Here is an 18,425-nt window from a genome sequence, read left to right as displayed (position 1 = left end):
ATAGAGAATTTCGTCCGTATTTGGGAATTTTTATAGAAAAAAATAGGAGAAATTGGACAGTTGACATTAGCATATTAACAAAATAGTTCAATAAAGACCAAAAATAGTTTCAAGTGTATACAGTGCGAAACAAATTTTACAGGTGGTGACAAAGTAGCAAAAATGTTCATTTTGGCACATCTTCGGCCGTTAATTCAGCCATGACGCAGTCCTACTAAAAATATGAGCAATAGCAGATTTAGTAGCAACCTTCATTGGTTACTCACTCAGAAAGCTTTATCAAGTTAATTTTTGTTTTAAGCGAGAAAAATATTTTTGAATTTTCATGTTACCACTCTCGGGATTCAGACGTGTTTATAGCGGTAAAAATGCATCCTAGCAGTAAGTACAAACTGCACGAACGTGGGTATTATCTGGACAACGTAATTAGCTTTGTCCCTGCCTATTTAAATTATTTACAAGGCGTTATTGCCACTAGTTAACGAGAAACGCGGGACCTCCCAGACAGGACTTAGCCACGTGTTGCAGTCCGCTGGCAGCCTGCGTATAGTATATATGTGTTTACGCAGCACCGGGAAGTTGTACCGATGTGTGCAACACACCACTACCTATAGGGTAACATTTAGAAGTACGAAGATCACAATAAAGCAAAGAGAAATTGAAATGAAAATCAAAACAAAAAAAGAAAGCGCCAGGCTTGCGCAGAATGCGCAGCACAGTCGCAGCGTAAGGTAGAAGAGCGACCTTTCAGAGCCTCATCTAAACACTCTTTGGGATTTCAGTTGTCATTTAAACTTTTCATGAGTCTTTTTTTTAATGGTCATGGATTGCGAAACGTTGAAAACGCGTCACCATAGCCGGACGGATTTAAATTAAAACATTATCAGCACCTTCGCATCATTACAAAAAAGGGAGATAAAGATGTTGAAATTCTTCCAGAAATGGTGAAGTTTCATTTATGGTCCCAATATCGAAGCATCTCTAACGTGTCTAGGATACAGCATGCAGCTATCGCAGGTTACTAAGATACTCTTCGATGACTCTTGTCTCCAAATCCTCGCAATCTAGGGCCCTGAAAACCTCTTGTAAGCATACGGTGAATAGCATTAGAGAGATCCTGTCTCTCTGCCTTACACCCTTCTTTATTGTGATTGTGTCACTTTCTTTATGGAAGATTATGGTGGCTGTGGATTCGCTGAACATTTATTCTATTATGTTCATGTATAGGGTTCGTCGATGCCTTGATTCCGTAGTGCCAGCATCACTGCTGATGTCTCGACTGAGTCAAACGCCTTTTTCTAATCTATGAACGCTATGTATAGGGGTTGGTTGTATTGTGCGAATTTCTTTATCACCTGACTTATGGTATGAACATGGTCTATTGTGGAGTAGCCTGCACGAAATCCTGCTTGCTCTTTTGGTTGATTGAATTCTAATGTCGCCCTAAACCTTTTAGCTATTACTTTTGTGAATTACTCGTACAGAACGGACAGTAAGTTGATCGGCCGGTAATTTTTCAAGTCCTTGATGTCTCCTTTCTTGTGGACTAAGATGATGCTGGGGTTCTTCTAAGATTTTAGTACCCTTCCTGTGAAGAAACACTTCGTACATAAGACGGTCAGTTTTTCTAACACAATTTCTCCGCCATATTTCAGCAGGTCCATTGTTACGTTATATCCTTCCCAACGGTTTTGTCTGTTTGCATTCCTTCTAGAGCTTTTATTCTCCTGTCGTTACTGGTAGGATGTCAAATTACTCTGGGCTATTATTGCTTCTTACGGTATCACCCTGCTTGTTTTGGCTTCTGTACAGCTCTCTGTAGAACTCATCCGCCACCTCGATTATCCTTTCCATACTGGTAGTGACTTTGACTTCCTTGTCCTTTAGTGCATGCATCCGATTTTTGCCTATATGAAGAAGCTTGCCTTCACAGCTTTCAGGCTTTTTGCGCTTTCTTCCACATGTTTGATTCTCTCCGTGTTATACCGTCCATTATGCCTATTGATTAACTTCGAAATCTCTGCTAGCTCTATTTTGTCTGCTGCATCTGGCCTCATTTTTCGTTTACCATTCTACGTCATTGAGCTCACCGCAGATGCAATTACTAGTACGTGGATCTGGATCAAGAATAGTCAGCACTGCTTACTGCTATGTTAGTTTGCCGGAGTTTCAATGTTTAATAAAAACACCAACAAAGTACTATGCAGCCTCAAGGCAGCACCAGTCTTTTCTTTACCAGTTAGAATACTTTTCGCGTTTAATTTTTCATGCACTAAAAACGTCCGCGACATGTACACTCAGCGTAAAAATCGCATAGAAGAAGCCGATTAGTTCGCAAAACACAAGCACGCAAGTGGACAGGAAACGTCAATGTAGGACTGCTATACCCTTCGAAATAAGCAAAACTTCGACATTGGGCGCTTTTTGAATCCGACAATATCAAAATTGAGTAAGACACAAAGAAGTTACGGCAGAATAAAATCTTGAGTGGGAGAGTCAAAAGTTCTAAGCCTCACCTTCTTCTGTTTTTTTTTCCTAGAAATATTGAGTTTGCTAAGATGAGAGAAAATCAGATGAGCTACGACTAATGTGAAGTTGAGGACTGATAAGCAGTTATGTAGTATTCTGCCGCTCTAAGAAAGTGCAATAGAACCAATACTACTAAGGAATAGCGCACCAGCCTAGCTGGCAAAAGGTCCACTGCTCAAATGCCGCTGCCGGGCAATTCCCAACCATATATTCAAATATAACGCGAGACGAGGCAACCATAAAAAAATGTCTGGGGTGTGACCTCAGTGGCCACCACCTGCCTTCAATGCACTCCCTCACCAGAGCATAATTGGCCATCCTGGTAGTACTTCGCCACCCCCTCCCATGACATTACCAATTAGCCCTCGGCCCTCAGTCTTTAACGGCTGCGAACCAACTGTCCAAGGCGGCGGTCAGAACTGCGACGCAGCGAAAGGTGCTATGAATCTTTGGGTCCGGACAAGCCGCCATTGAAATCTGACTACGTTTAACGCTAGAACGCTATCTAGTGAGGCTAGTCTAGCTGTGCTTTTCAAGAAATTAGAGGGTGTTAAATTAGATGTAATAGGTCTCAGTTAGGAAGACACATGAAGCTTATATAGTGCTAATGAACGGACACGTCCTATGCTACCGTGCATTAGTTGAAATAAGATAACTAGGGGTGAGGCTCCTTATCTACTAGAATATCGCTATAAACATAGAGGAATACATAGCATCAGTAAGAAGGTGGCAAATATCGTAATTAAGTTTAACAAAAGGTACAGGATGAAGGTGTCACAGGCCTATGCGCCTACATCCAGTCATAATGATCATTTAGTGATATCCTTTTACGAAGACGTATTATCAGCAATATTGGTGGGCGACTTTAATGCCAAAATAAGCAAGAAACAGGCCGGAGACCACGCAAGGGGAAGCATGGCATTGGCTCTAGGAATGCCAGAGGGGAGTTATTAGTTGAGTTCGCAGAACGTAATAATTTACGGACCCTGAGTACCTTCTACAGAAAACGAGCTAACCGTAAATGGAAAAGGCGGAATCCGAATGGCGAAACTAAAAATGAAATGCACTATATTCTGCGTGCATGCTCGGGCATTGTACAGGATGTAGATGTAGTTGAAAAGATCCGATGCAGCGACCACAGAATGGTAAGAGCTTGAATTCAACTAGACCTAAAAAGTATACAGACATGAACTGATACACAATTAGCAAGTCAATTAATGAGCGAACGATGAGATGGAAAGTACAGGAATTCAGAGTTTCACTTTTCAATAAATTCGCGGCTCTAAACGAGGTAACTGACGTCAGCATTGACACAATGAACAATAATCTGACTAGTATAATCAAAGATTGTGCAATGGAACTCGGAAGTGAAGTCACCAGACAGAACACTGGCGAAGTATCTCAGAAAACAAACATCTCATTAAAAAACGACAAACTATACAGTCATTACAATAGGCAAATATTGCACAGAAAATATCCGACAGCGGCAAAATAGAGAGAGCGCCTCGAAAGGCCACGGAAACCAACTTCTATGCGAGGTCATGGGGTCCTTGTCGAGTTAAAAACGCAGTGTTTGTGAAGACTATTACATTACACATGCACCCTCCATCCAAGCCTAACAAAAACTCGTATACTGTTTGTTTCAAATGGTTCACTTTACAAAATTTTTAAATTCACCGATTAGCTAAGTGACAATCAGCTACGCGACAACATCTTCTTATTTATTATTTTCTAGAGTACCATCATGTCCCGCTACCGAATGAAGAGAACACAAGTGATCATCATCGTTGCCTCGACAACGCTGTTCATCGCCTGCGCATCCCTGCTCATATTCCTCGTGTGGGCCTTTACTCGACCCACGATACAGTTCTGCAATACGCCCGATTGTCTAAGACACATTCTCGAGCTCCAGAAGGCAATGAACACCAGCGTCAATCCGTGCGAGGACTTTTACAAGTTCACGTGCGGCTCCTGGAAGCCAAATAACAATGAAAAGTCCATGGTGGCGCGAATCTTCGAACAGTCGACCACAGATGCCATCGAAGAGATGGAGGAAGGTTCCAGAGAGAAGGCCGTGGTGCCCAAGGCCCCGGACTACTACAGAAGCTGCATTCATCGACGCGAAATGACGCCCGCCGAGGTCGGAGTGTTCATCGACTTCAAGCATCAGCTCGGTTTATTCTGGCCGGAGAAGCCGCAAGTGGCCATAGACGCTCTGCTGCCGTTGCTGAATATGACAATAACGTGGAACATCAATCTCCTCTTCCACCTCAGGGCGCTTCCCGCCTACAAACAAAGGCCGCAGACACTGTATATCAGGCGAGGTATATTGAACATAAACTGGCTGGACGCCAAGTGGACACCTCTAACATTTGCCGAATCAGTCAGAATTCATTGCCGCATTCTTGGGGTCGAGGCACCATCCTCCTCGAGCATCCAAGAGCTCAAGAACACAGTGGAAGACATTATAAACGCCGCCCTCAAAGTACCACCGGACGCCACGAGCGACACGCAGTTCACGCTCAAGGAGATCGCGTTTCTGATGCCCAATCGCGCGAACGACTGGCTCAAGCATCTGAACATTCTGCACCGACCCCAGTTCAGGTGGACACTCGACAGCCCCGTGGCGCTGGAAGACGACGCAATACTGCAGAACCTTAACGCGCTGCAGCAGAAGTACAAGAACAAGAAGGAGACGCTCCTGGAAGGCTTCGCATTCGTGTTCGTACGGACGACCCTGTGGCTGTTCGCGGGGAAACCTGAAATGCGCTACGGGACAGACCCCGAGGCGAACCGCAACTTCTGGAAGCGGGCTTGCCTATCATACACGACGGCAAACTTCGGTCTTCTCGTTGCAGTCCAGCACATCTACTCGCGCTACACTCCTAGCGTGCGCGCCGATCTTAAACGTTTCCATCACACAATACAGGAGGCGCTGAAGCAGGAGATCCAAGACGCCTCATGGATCGATGAAATCGTCAAGAATAGGGCGACGGTCAAAATAGACGAGCTGACGCTTAACGCGATGCCGGATGAGAGCTTCTTTACTGACACCGATCTGGCTCGGCTGTACCGCGACTTCCCCACTATCGGTTCGTCGTTCCTGAGCAACTACATTGCCGTAGCAACCGCCTACCGACTCCTCATCGGCCACGACAGCTTCATCAGCGTCTACTCTAAACAGCTCGGTGGAGGCGCGCCCAGCCGATATAATTACTATTACAACATCGCTTACATGTCATTGGGCGCCATGGAGCCTCCTATTCTCTACCTGGACGGTACCATGGCCATGACGTACGGCACCTTCGGCACCCTTATCGCCGAATGCTTGGTCCGCTCTTTCGACAAGCGAGGCGTCCTCGTCAACGACTTGGGAAGGAGAGAGCACTGGTGGGACTCGCCGGCCTACACAGAGCGTATCAGCTGCGATTTCTTATCAGACTCGAAGACCAGTGGCTCTGACAATGGCGTCCGCAGTACACCGCCACCCGGCAGCCGCGATCCTCGAGAAGTGCGCTTCTCGGCCCTGTTTCCATTAGCGCCGGCGCTGACGACGTCGTTCATCGCGCACCGCAAAGCTATCGCCACGGACGGTTACGTCCAACGGCGTTTACACGGTCTGGACGACTTCGACGACGACCAGCTCTTCTTCCTGAGCTACTGCTTGACGACTTGCGCCGTCCACAGCAACGGCGAGCCTTGTAATGTGCCCCTGCGACAAATGGACCAGTTTGCCACCGCATTCCAATGCGAACTCGACACTCCTATGAACCCGCAGAAGAAGTGCACGTTTTTCGAATAACCGCGAGACCAATTGTTTGTTTCAGTTAGAATTGCTTATATTGGCAGCTTTTGTTCCGTTTCTTTTTTTCGTGGCGCAGCTTAGGTGTTGCTCCACGATGAGTTTTAAGCATGCAAAACTTGCCGCTGCGCCACTAAAGACAGTGGCTAAGGCAGTGCGAAGCAATATGTTGCCTTTAGAGACACGTGTTACCAATAACTTTGGCCATTTGTCTTCATGATTTCCTGGATGTCGCAGAGTGCGTAGGTTTTTTTTTCACTGCCCGATAATGTGAGTGCCGTACAGGCGCGGCTCTTGGAGGATAAGTCGGCCATGACTGGCAATTTACATTTCGTGCTTTTACAACCACATGCTTGTTGCTTGGTCGGCATCTGTGACTATATCCTTACATACTATTATCGGCGGCCTGCACATTTCATATTTTTTAGCAAAGACTGAATAAAACGCACGCGGAAGAAATAAGTGACTATATATGGTAATGATACGATGTTACACAACTAGTGCTTCTCCGATGTTTTTCATGTGTTTTAAGCAGCGACCACAAGGTGCTAACATTTTTTAAATACAATTTTCAGTGGTCATACTCAGAAAAAAATTTGCAGACTCCACGTGCATTCAGAATCGGTGATATGCGAAGCGCGAATGGCGATGTTGATATGTCACTTTAAAATCAGCACAGCGTTACGAGGTGGAGGTAAATGATGCCGTACATGTCTTCCATGTCATGATTATCAAGTTTGGATGTGTTGTTTACTTTCGTCATCTATTCACGTCACATGATACCAAATTTTGTATATGTGGAGCTAGCGAAACGGCCGCGAGCAGCTATAAGCGTGGTATGTTGTCATGTTCTTACATGACACGCATGTCAGGATTATCATGTTTACACCAGTCATATTTCGTCGTCCATGGACGTCCCGTAGCACCAAATTTGGTATAAGTGGAGCTTGCAAAACAGCCGGGAGCACTTCATGAAGGGCCCAATATACTCCAATGTAGCGGTCACGCGCGCGCACACTGGGTACAGCGAAGCTACGTTAGCAAAACACGATAACTCTTTAGTCTGACGCCAGGCGCAACCGGCGTCCGTTGGCGCGGCTCGACGGCAACCGGCGCGAAATGCGACATGTTGCATTTCGAGCCGATGCGTTACCTAAACAACACTGCGTCTCCCTTTTTTCGTGATGAGGGATGCGGGACGCGCTGAAACGCGCATGCGTCAAAGCAAAACAGCGCTGCGCGCGCCTGCGCGTATATAGCAGGACCGGCGCCTGGCGTGGCAACGCCGGCGTGATGCGACGAAATGAACGTCGGCGAGCACGCGCACCGCGTCACGTTGAAATCTATTGGCGCCTTGACTGGGCATGTAGTCATGTTCTCACTTGACACGCATCTCATGATTATCCAATTTGCACCAGTCACACACCTTCCTCATTCATTCGCGTACTGTAAAGCAAATTTGGTGGATGTGACGCTAGCGAAACGGCCGCGAGCGCATCGTGAGCGTGGCATGTAGTCCTGTTGTTACATGAAAAGGATGTCATGACTTTCATGTTAGGGTCTGTCGCTTGTGTTCGCCATCCAATCATGCCGTACCATACAAGTTTTGCAACATGCCATGTGAACGAAACTACCACAAGAGCTGCATTTATTACGATGAAATGTAAATCATGACATTCATGACATACATCTCATGGTTTTCATCTTATGACTTGTCAAATATGTTATGTCATACGAAGTTTGGTATTGATACCATTATCGAAACAGCCAGGAGAACTAAAAGTCATAGGCGGCTAGATAGATAGATAGATAGATAGATAGATAGATAGATAGATAGATAGATAGATAGATAGATAGATTTGTGGCGGGTGACTGCTACACACACCCATTGGGCGGGGGAACGCGCCGTTGTAATCCAAGAGGAGCCCGGGTGTTTGGTTTGGTCACTAGTGATTTTCTACCTATGGGGACGTGCCCCTTGGGTCACTTACGGTGCGCCTGTTTTGGGCCGTGTGATCAGGGCCTTGTTGAAGTCGTCTTGGCAGGCGCTGATGCTGGAGGGAGTGGGGTCCCTTTGTAATCCAGGCCACTGGGAGGCAGTGCTCGGTGACGGGTGAAATGTCCCGCATTCGCTGTAGGCCGTTGCGCCCTTCTGTAGTCCATCGTGATTAGTAGGAGGCGGGCTTTCGATTCAACGTCAGCACACTTGCGTCTGTCGCTACGATTAATCAAGGAACTGGTGCGCATTGGTTCTTTGCAGGACAGCGTGGTGCGGGAGGTCCACACACTTACAGGTGTATGCGCGCGGGAGGTGGCGTTCTCGCATTTTCCAAACCGGTTTCAAGGAAGCGCTGCCTGTGTACCAACCTCGCCCCCCCCCCTCCTCGTGGGCGCCTCGGGCAACATTGTTTTGCAGTGGCTAAGGAGACGAGAAGTAAAACCGAGCCTTCGGGCTTGGTAGTCGCGCCATATTTGGGTGCTCTGTTGGCCCGGGACAGCATCATCCACTTATGGGAGGTCCTTCTTGCGAGGGCCGGTGGCCAACTCGGCCACTTTAAAGATGTGAGGAGAGCTTGCTGTCCTTTTGGGATTTGCAACCTTGGGGATGCTTGCGGGCAACCAGGAAGAGATGTCCATGCGCGGGTGGACATTCGCGGGTTGTGCGTCCCTGCCCTCTTGAGCACATGCCATGTACGCCAGGGACGGCGTACATGGAAGGGACCCTACTTCAATGGGGGGCCGGCGAAGACCCAACGTAAATAGGTACAGGAGAGAGCCTTGTACGGATCTCGTCTGGGAAGGTACCCGGCCCTTGTTTATCCGTGTAAAACCGGGGAGATACTTTATGGTGGGCTGAGACTTCTTGTGGCGCAGAATGGACGCCGGTCATGAACCGATTAAACCAGCCCACTCGGAGAACTCTGGGAACAAGGAGGCGCACCGCGTAGCCCAAGCTCTAACAAATCGGGAGGCGCGTGTTGCGGAACCATTCTTTGATGGTGAGTCACCGACTTCCTTTAACGACATCAGAAACTTTTACAAAAGTAATCGGCGCGTCCCTTTACTTGCCGATGAAGACCTCACGAGAGCGTAGGCCACGATACTCCACCGCATTCAATCTTGCTCTTTTTCTTAGTTTTTACCGGCTGGCGCCTAATGTTACATGCGGATCAGTGAACCCCGTCTGCCAGAACTGTTGCACCGAAGAATAGGTCACACAGGATCACGTATCGTGGGGCATCACAGCCCCACAATACGTTATCACCGCAAAATGCTCCTGCCAGCTCGCTCCTGGTGTGTGTGAGAGAAGCTCATAAAAACTTCTATTAAGGAGAAGCATGCTCGCTATTGCTGCAGGGCCGAAAGGGTCGCTGCCCGCCTGGAGCCACCTTGAGGACCACGCCTTCTCTGTCATTATTGGCACCTACCCTCTGCAGGGGGACCGGCCAAGAGTCGGGCGAATCGCATACTAGATTTATGATTTATATTTAGTAAGAGATAAAATAACTTATAGATGAATTTTTCAATGTAACGTTAATTATGAATAATTGTGAATAAAGCTGGTTCCTCTTATCTTCATTGTCTTTGCTGAGGCGGCCGCCGAGCACGTGCAATCTCCTGGCGTTGTAGTCAGCAATGTCGCCTGAAATCACACATCTCCTTTCGGGAGAAAAAGAGCAAAAAATTGCAATTTAATGTAGTCCTCGAACTTCCATGGTGTCTTCTTACAAGCGTTTCTTCTAAAGCGCTTAATATCAGGTTTGGTGAAATTTGCACAGTGTCTGCCGCGGGGTGGCTCAGGAAAGTTCACATTTTCACGATCATCCTCTCTTTATCTTCCAGGATGCGATAGGTCACTTATAGCTGTAGCTGCAGCAGAATGTTGAGTAGATATATAGTTCATGACGGCAGAGATGCGGGATCTTATTTTGCTGACAGTTGCAAGGCGAACAGGGGCTAACTTGGACGCGTTCTTGGTTCCACACGCGTCCATCTTCCACGAGGTATAGGCCGGTTCGCGCTTTTAAACGATTTTATATAGGGCGCAGAGGACCGTGAAGAAAGCTTCCCAGGAACGGCAGATAATTTAACCCACACATGAGCACGAACGACGAAGTTTGGTGCCTTAACACCATGTTTTTCGCCTCTATTAGACCTTGCTTGTTTGTTTTCGATGTGCGTTCACTACCTTTCAATCACCCTTGACGGGCCTGTGCTGAGGCATTGGTCTAGTCTTGTGCGAGGTTGTTGTTCATGAAGAACAGCACGCGCCGCTCCAACAGCCACGTGAGACGTACGGCGAGTAATCAAGAATGGCAGTTCTTATGTCACGGCGTTCAAACCAACTGTACGTGAGACTTCAATGCAATGTTAAATCTTGCCACCAAGCCATTATGCTTGCGGGTAGTGCACGGAAGAGTTGTATAGTGTAATTCCGCGTTTCGTGGGAAATTCTTCAAATTTTGCAAATGAAAACTGTTACCTGGTCGGATACTAGACCACGTCGGTCTCTCTCTCGTACACAAAAAGTTGTTAAACAATACGGGGGAAAGAACTGAGCCCTGACGGACACCGAGGGTTTGTTCGTGCTTCTAAGAAGAGAAGCCATCTTGAAAACGCTATAATATGCCACTTAGAAATGAAGTTCTTCTTCTATTGTTGAGAGGAGGCGCTGCGCTGCAAAACTCTGAATGCAGGTGACGTAGATATTGAGGACGAAGATCCAGCGTGCGAGGTGCCTCAGTTTTGGGATATTGCCACAGGGATGCTTTCAATGCCGTTTGCGGTTATATTCAGGCAACCAAGCGTATACCTTTGTGATCTTCAATCAAAAAATTATTATTTATTACTCCCCAGGGCAAAGTGAAGTAAACGCAGCTGAGTGGTAATCATAACACCTCACATCTCAAAATCGCTCAACTTGACTTTTTTTTCTCGTTTGCTCTTTTTTATGTGGTTTTTCTTACACTAGTCTTATAATACAAATTCATTACACATAGTTATAATGATCACAGAAAAACTGCACTACACTTTCTTGGCCGATCCCCCTGAGTGGGTATGAGCCATCATCCCAGGGAAACAAACGAACAAACGAATCCCCAACAGTGGGTATGCGCCATGGGCAATAGGTGAACAAGAACAAGGACGGCACGAGAACACGGTCCGCGAACCTGCCTGCCATTTTACACCACGTCGACTCAAGCGCAGCTGCGGACGCCTCGCTTCTTCAGCCGCCTTCCTAACTCTCCTGCCGTTCAACCATGGCCGTCGGTGGTGCACCAGAGAAGAGGAAGCGCTCAGTGGGGTCTTCTTCAGGCTCATCCACCAGTTCAGGGAGACGAGTAGTAAGTGCGGAGATGTCGCCGTAAAGATTCACACTCGGCACACAGACCCTAAGCCACTTTTGCAAACGTTCGCGGCTACTTTAGTTTTCCCCCAGAACAGCTAGCCGACCGGGACAGCTGGTTACGACCGCACATCTTTTACACATTCTTTCTCCCTCGTTCGCCTAATAGCGAATGCCACAAATGCGTGGCATCTTCGAAAAAGGAGCGTTTCAGAGGCGCGGTAACTATCTTAACCCCAGGAGCACATGATAATCGGCTACTACCTAAAGATGAAATCTCAGCACTGCCTACACGTCGGGAATATTTGTATTTATAAATGCTCCATCCATTACCATTTACGCATTTTCGTGACGTCAAGCATTCCTCGATAGTTTCGCATAGTCGATTTTCCTATATAGACGCACGTCTGTATCACTGATTTTGGGCAGTAACCGCAAGCCTTTAGCCATTCATATGCGAAGCACTTACAATATTTAATAAAGAGTACTTACGGTTTTAGAAGAAACAGGACAACTGTCTTTCACATGTTAGATGGCGTGTGTTCAAAGTCTGTGTAAGCAGAGCCTCCATATTTTTTTCTTCGCTCGTAACCTGCTTCACGTTTGTAAACGGTAATAGGCGCTGTCCACATACTAAGGCGCCTGTAGCGCTTCAATATGTACACCACGACGCCGCTACAACCACCTCACTATGGAATCGGTCTATAGCAAACTCGCAGGCGCATTCTAAACTTTTATTTGTTTCTTACCATCCAACTGCAACGAGTGACTCGGGCTGCACATTCTGGTTTATTCGCTTTCGCGCAATCAGAAAGGCACGTATATGGCGTTTCGCTGTCTTTCGCAAGGTGATCCCTATACCAAAGCCGTATATGTACGATTTTGCTTCCGTTCGCCGTACATGGTGTGCCTCATCACGCCCATCAACAGCGCAGTATATTAGTGCGAAGTGTACGTCACTGTTGCGTACAATTATTATTCGGCTATTGCAGATCAAAATTTGATAACATAAGCGGACATTTGTTGGATTGATTGATTGATATGTAGGGTTTAACGTCCCAAAACAACCATATGATTATGAGAGACGCCGTAGTGGAGGGCTCCGGAAATTTTAAATAAAATGAGTTTATTTAGCGTGCACCCAAATCTGAGCACACGGGCCTACAACATTTCCGCCTCCATCGGAAATGCAGCCGCCACAGCCGGGATTCGATCCCGCGACGCGACCTGCGGGTCAGCAGCCGAGTATACCTTAGCCACTAGACCACCGCGGCGGGGCGTACATTTGTTCGGTTACATGTATTTTGTGCTGAGTTCAAGCCATTTATGTATCGCACAAGAGGAGCGCTAAACAATAGCCGCACACGGCTGGACAGACGGTCAAGCCCGAGCTGCGCGGACTGCGGTCATTTTAAGACAACGCCGGAAAAATAAACAACGAAGTTGGCTCCACTGCTGTCTACGCAAGATGGTGGATAAGCCAAAGGCACTCGCCGTGAAGGCCGCAGTGTTCCCTAGAAGACTAAGGCATTTGTTATTATACCTTTAACCCACAAACTAAGCCTCGCCGCGGTGGTCTAGTGGCTAGTGGAAGGTACTCGGCTGCTGACCCGCAGGTGACGGGATCGAATCCCGGCTGTGGCGGCTGCATTTTCGATGTAGGCAAAAATGCTGTAGACCCGTGTGCTCAGATTTGGGTGCACCTTAAAGAACCCCAGGTGGTCGAAATTTCCGGAACCCTTCACTACGGCGTCTCTCATAATCATATGGTAGCTTTGGGACGTTAAACCCCACATATCCATCAACCCACAAACTAAGTTGACTGAGTGCTCAGGTGACAGCACGAGAATATTTTAAACGCCAAGCGATCACGCGGACTTTCTTCTTTGCTCTCTTGTCTATGGTTGATAACTACCAGAAATTATGCACATATATAGTCTGTCATATTAGCTTACGGATATGTATTAGTTCGAAAAGCGAGAAGTGAACCTCGGCATGTCAAGTCCTAACATTGCTTTTTCTCTTCCTCGTGAACACAAGAGTCAACAATCGAATGTTGGAAAAGCAAGAGCAACGAGAAAGAACAGCGCGGAAAGAGAATCTAAGCCTTCGACGAAAGATGTTACGGCGGCTGCAACTACTACAAGCCTTACAGGGGTGAGTGGGGCGAGGAGTGATGCATGTAAAAACAGCATGAATGATCTCTTATGCATTTGCCTAAGACGACTCTGAACTCTAAAGCCGCATTCTTTCATCTCAGTCGACGGACGAGTTGCAAAAAATAATAATTTGTCGCAGTGCCGTCTGTACGTATGTACAAAAAGAAGTTGACTGCTGCCATTGCGCATGAGAAGTCTCGTGTGTATACAGGGTCACCATGCATACCACCTTGGCGCACAGATCGCAAAAAAAAATGTTTACATCGAATAGAAACGTCTATCCCACGTTCATACTTCACTCACACGAGCGCAGCGTTCTTGGGTGTTTTTTTTGTTTTCGTGCACAATGGCGGCATGGCCCATGGTTGCTCGACGGAGCTTTGTACAGTGTTGCTGGTATTTACGCAACTCGTCTCTCGTAGTGGCACCTAAACTCCCACCGCACGCACACGAAACGTTTCTGCAGCCCACGCGGTTTCACAGTCCCTGCGGGATCAGGCATCTTATCACCAAGCGAAGATGTCTTGTGACAGATAAGCCATCACGTGACGTCATCACGACGCCGTGATGATGTCATCACACCATTTTGTGCATGTTGACGCGGACTGTCCGTTTTCACGTTTCACGGAGGCCTTCATTTCCATTGTGTACTAGGAATTAAAAAAAAAAAACTAAGGCCTACTCAACCGTGAAAATGAACCGTCAGCGCCCACAACGAATGATTCAAAATGTAATGACGTCAACATTCGGAAGCGACACGGTGCGAGAGTATGTAAAACCGATGTCCTAAGGCCCTGAGGGACGTGCCGTAATTAAGGTCCCTCTGCCGTAATGCAACTGCAGCGCTATCTGTCAAACATCGCCCGTACGAGCGATAGTTCACGAGTCCGAGCACATCACGTACATGATCTGTGTTGGGAACTTCGAGCACAGTGGGCACAAGGCTTGCGCGGCCTGCGGTCGCTCAAATTCACGCCGTTATCATTGCCGCGATGACGTGGCCTCTCGCAGGTATACGGCGATCCGCGCTAAGCGCTGCCAAATTCCGGGGCACTAATAAAAAATGACGACAGGACAAGGCGACCAGTGCTTTGTCCTATGGTTATTGTTATCTTCTTTTGCGCAACTTTAGGCATCAAGCTTATCCAACTCGCCTGGGTTTTACATCCTTTACCTGAGTCTTATTTTGGAGGACCGTAGCACAGCGCAGAGAAGTCCGCTACTATGAGGTGTCTCGTAATATTGTCATACGGTTTTTGAACGTAACAATCCAAGATTTAATTTAATCGCCATATACTACGGTCATTCTGTAGCAGCCGTCAAAGTGCCCGATTGATTGCCTAGGACTATAATCTTGCCATAGTAAAAAAAAGAATGATTTTAAGGATAAATATGGGTGTCCACAAACGAGCATTTTAACTATAAATATTTCAATAACACTCCCGATAAATGCAAGTTCCATATTTTATGAAGACCGCCAGTTGGACAAGTTGATATAATTTCATGATGAAACAAGTGCCAAAAAGTACGAAGGGATTGTCCTGTGTGCTTTCCGAGTGTTCGTACCTTTTGCGCTTGTTTCATTGATTGATTGATATGTGGGGTTTAACGTCCCAAAACCACTATATGATTATGAGAGACGCCGTAGTGGAGGGCTCCGGAAATTTAGACCACCTGGGGTTCTTTAACGTGCGCCCAAATCTGAGCACACGGGCCTACAACATTTCCGCCTCCATCGGAAATGCAGCCGCCGCAGCCGGGATTCGAACCCGCGCCCTGCGGGTCAGCAGCCGAGTACCTTAGCCACTAGACCACCGCGGCGGGGCTTGCGCTTGTTTCATAATGAATTCATATTTTAGTGTTTGAAACATATTAAATGATTCTAAAATACCAATATGAGAATAACTTCTGTACACACTACTGTATACGATATATATATATATATATATATATATATATATATATATATATATATATATATATATATATGTATATATATATATATATATATATATATATATATATATCATGGGCCAAACGTACTTCAGAGGAGAAGAGACACAACTTAGCGGTTGTCCTCGTTTTATTTCTAACGGTTTTGACCGGCAGACCATTCTTCGTCAGGTTTGCGAACAAGTGCTCGCGAAGAGCTTGTTCGCAAACCCTGACGAAGACCGGTCCACCTGTCGAAACCGTTCGAAATAAAATTAGGACAACCGCCAACTTGTGCCTCTTCTCTCTCCCTCCAAGCCGCGTGCTGCGCGATCTGCTACCACCGTTTTTTTTTTTTTTTGTTAACGCACAACCCGCTCACGCTGACTTGTGCTGCTCACTCTGAGTAGCTCGCTATTTTGTAATTTGCTTAGGAACGTCTATGTGCATGGCGATGTTGGCTTGTTGGTGCACAATGAAAATGCAGTTACTTAACGCTAGTGAGGACGAAGACACGAATGTATACCTAGTGTCTTTTTCTTGTTTCCCTCGTCCCCACCATCGCTAAGCAACTGCCTTTCGTTCAAGCGAAGAAAATGCATTAGTTATCGTATACACTGGTATACACTGGTCACTTCGTTCTTTTCTTGCTTTCTTGCCCCGCGAACAGACAACCCATTTTACGGGAAAGCCGACAGAACTCACGTCGACTGCGAGGTCATCCGCCGTTGGAAGCGTAGCCGCGCCGAAGGTGAGTCAGCCACGCGAACCATTCATACAACAAGATGGGCGTCAACTTCCAACCGGTTTATTTCGCAAGAGAAACGCCTTTAACCGCGTGGATGTTTAAAGACCACTAAATAACCTCCGATAGTTTAACGTGTCTATTGAAGCCACACATCACGTTTGAAATGGCGCCACGATGAGAAGGGCCGCGGGCTAGCAAGAAATTCCAAAAATTTTTTTTTGCTCCTCGGGCCGTTCGGCAATCCCCAGTGTAAGCCGTGACGTCAACATTTGCATCTGATAATTCCAGGAACGAGATGAAGTTCTTTGTCTGCCCGCAGGCCTGCGCGCTCGCCGCTCTTCCTCCTCGAACGTGGAGTACTCAGCCTGAATGGGCCGCCTTTGGAACGTCAAACGCGTGCAACTCCGCTATCACGGCACAGTTTCGACAAATACTCGTGGCTGCGAGTTTGTTGAACAGTGTTCCACGAACGCGATACACAAATAAATCTAAGTCTCTGGGTTGTTTAGGGGCTCCGAGGTGACAGCCCTAGGGATCGTTTTCAGCGCTTTCTACTCCAGCTGCGGGAACGAAATCTGACGAGAGCGTTAAGCTAAGTAGGTGAGAGGGAAGCCGCGTGTATCGAGTTAAACCTGATAGAGCAAGGGTAGCAACGTTGCAAATATGAAGTTCGCCGGAGTGTGGAGCTGAAGCTGTACCGGAGCTGGTGTGGAGAGGAGGGAGCAGGAGAGAGCCGTGTGATTCGTAGTGCCAGAGAAATAAGTCGTCCAATGGTAGCGCGCTCTCGTGTACAGGTGGTGCTTATGAGAGAGGAGGATAACAGGGGAGCTGGGCAGCCTGTCTTATTTCTTTTGTCTATTTTCTTCTACTTATATTAGCTTATAAACAGTTCCACGGTCAAAACGGCATTACAAAATTCTCTCGGAGATCCGCCATTTCGTGTGCTTGTGTTTAGTAACTCTGATTTCAAATCCTAATTATTATACTAATCGAAATTCGTGCACTTTCTGCATTTCAAGTTGTAGCGGTAACATACAAAATAATTCGTCGAAATTTAACATTTTTACGGTTCATCTGAGATTTTGATGCTCAATTTTTCGATTCACGTGAGTTTTCAAACATGCTATACTGAAATCTTCTCTCTTCCTCTTTTATGTTTTTAGGACAGCTCTAAAATCTGGGGCGGACTCCTCCTTGAACAAGACGGGATGCGGGTAAGCAAAACATTTCTTCATGCAGTGGCGTCACACATGTGTCCACACTTCCAAATATTAGGCACCCAAACTATGCTTGACCACATTTTACTGACCGGCCCCCTACTTCAAGGACGTGCGAAACCTCACGTAACGAATTTCTGCCAATGCCTTTACGCCTAACGGCATTCGTCATAAAGGAGTCTTGTGGTAGCTAGCTCGCACGTTTTCGTATAATCAAATTATTGAACACATCAAAAATTATCTAAGTAAAAGCTGAGATAAATTAAAATTGAGGTGCAATATTGACATTTCGCGTCACCTCACAAGTTGATCACACAAACACCAACGACATTCCCCCTGTTCTGTCCACGTGCTTTCAGTAGCGGCCACGGGTCGCAGCGCACTCACAGCCAAAGTCAGTTCGTGAACACTCAGCAAATAGAGCTGCGGTAATCATAACATCTATAACAGCGGCAGAAGCGCATTAAAAGGCCGCAAAGCAAAATAATATTCTGCACCAAGGGCTCCTTGCCGAGTCCGGCCAGTCAAAGTTATTCCCAAGCACCTCCCCTCCCCACCTAAAATACCGTCCGTCGTAAAATGTTTAGTTTCGCGACGTACAAATCACAATCTTCTTAAATTATCGGACTACCTGATTGATTGCCAGTTAATTATAAGACCACCTCTTTCTCTTATTTTCTAGAGTGGCACA

At 46.7% G+C, this 18,425-nt stretch overlaps 1 protein-coding gene across 1 annotated transcript; it reads left to right on the top strand.

Moving 5' to 3' along the window:
• Window positions 1-4,273: 4,273 nt before the first annotated feature.
• LOC119162188 (neprilysin-1) lies at window positions 4,274-6,385 on the top strand. Its single transcript, XM_075887806.1, has one exon. The coding sequence runs from the start codon at window positions 4,274-4,276 to the stop codon at window positions 6,329-6,331; it is 2,058 nt and encodes a 685-aa protein (XP_075743921.1). The 3' UTR covers window positions 6,332-6,385.
• Window positions 6,386-18,425: the final 12,040 nt, after the last annotated feature.

The sequence above is a fragment of the Rhipicephalus microplus genome, chromosome 3 (genome assembly GCF_043290135.1).
Source record: "Rhipicephalus microplus isolate Deutch F79 chromosome 3, USDA_Rmic, whole genome shotgun sequence".
Lineage (NCBI taxonomy): Eukaryota > Metazoa > Arthropoda > Arachnida > Ixodida > Ixodidae > Rhipicephalus > Rhipicephalus microplus.
The sequence above is the reverse complement of the archived record's forward strand: the minus strand, read 5'-3'. Positions and strand labels throughout refer to the sequence as shown.

Bases quoted from the DNA above. Each gene is read 5' to 3' on its own strand.
- LOC119162188 (XM_075887806.1), top strand. From the start codon at position 4,274: ATGTCCCGCTACCGAATGAAGAGAACACAAGTGATCATCATCGTTGCC.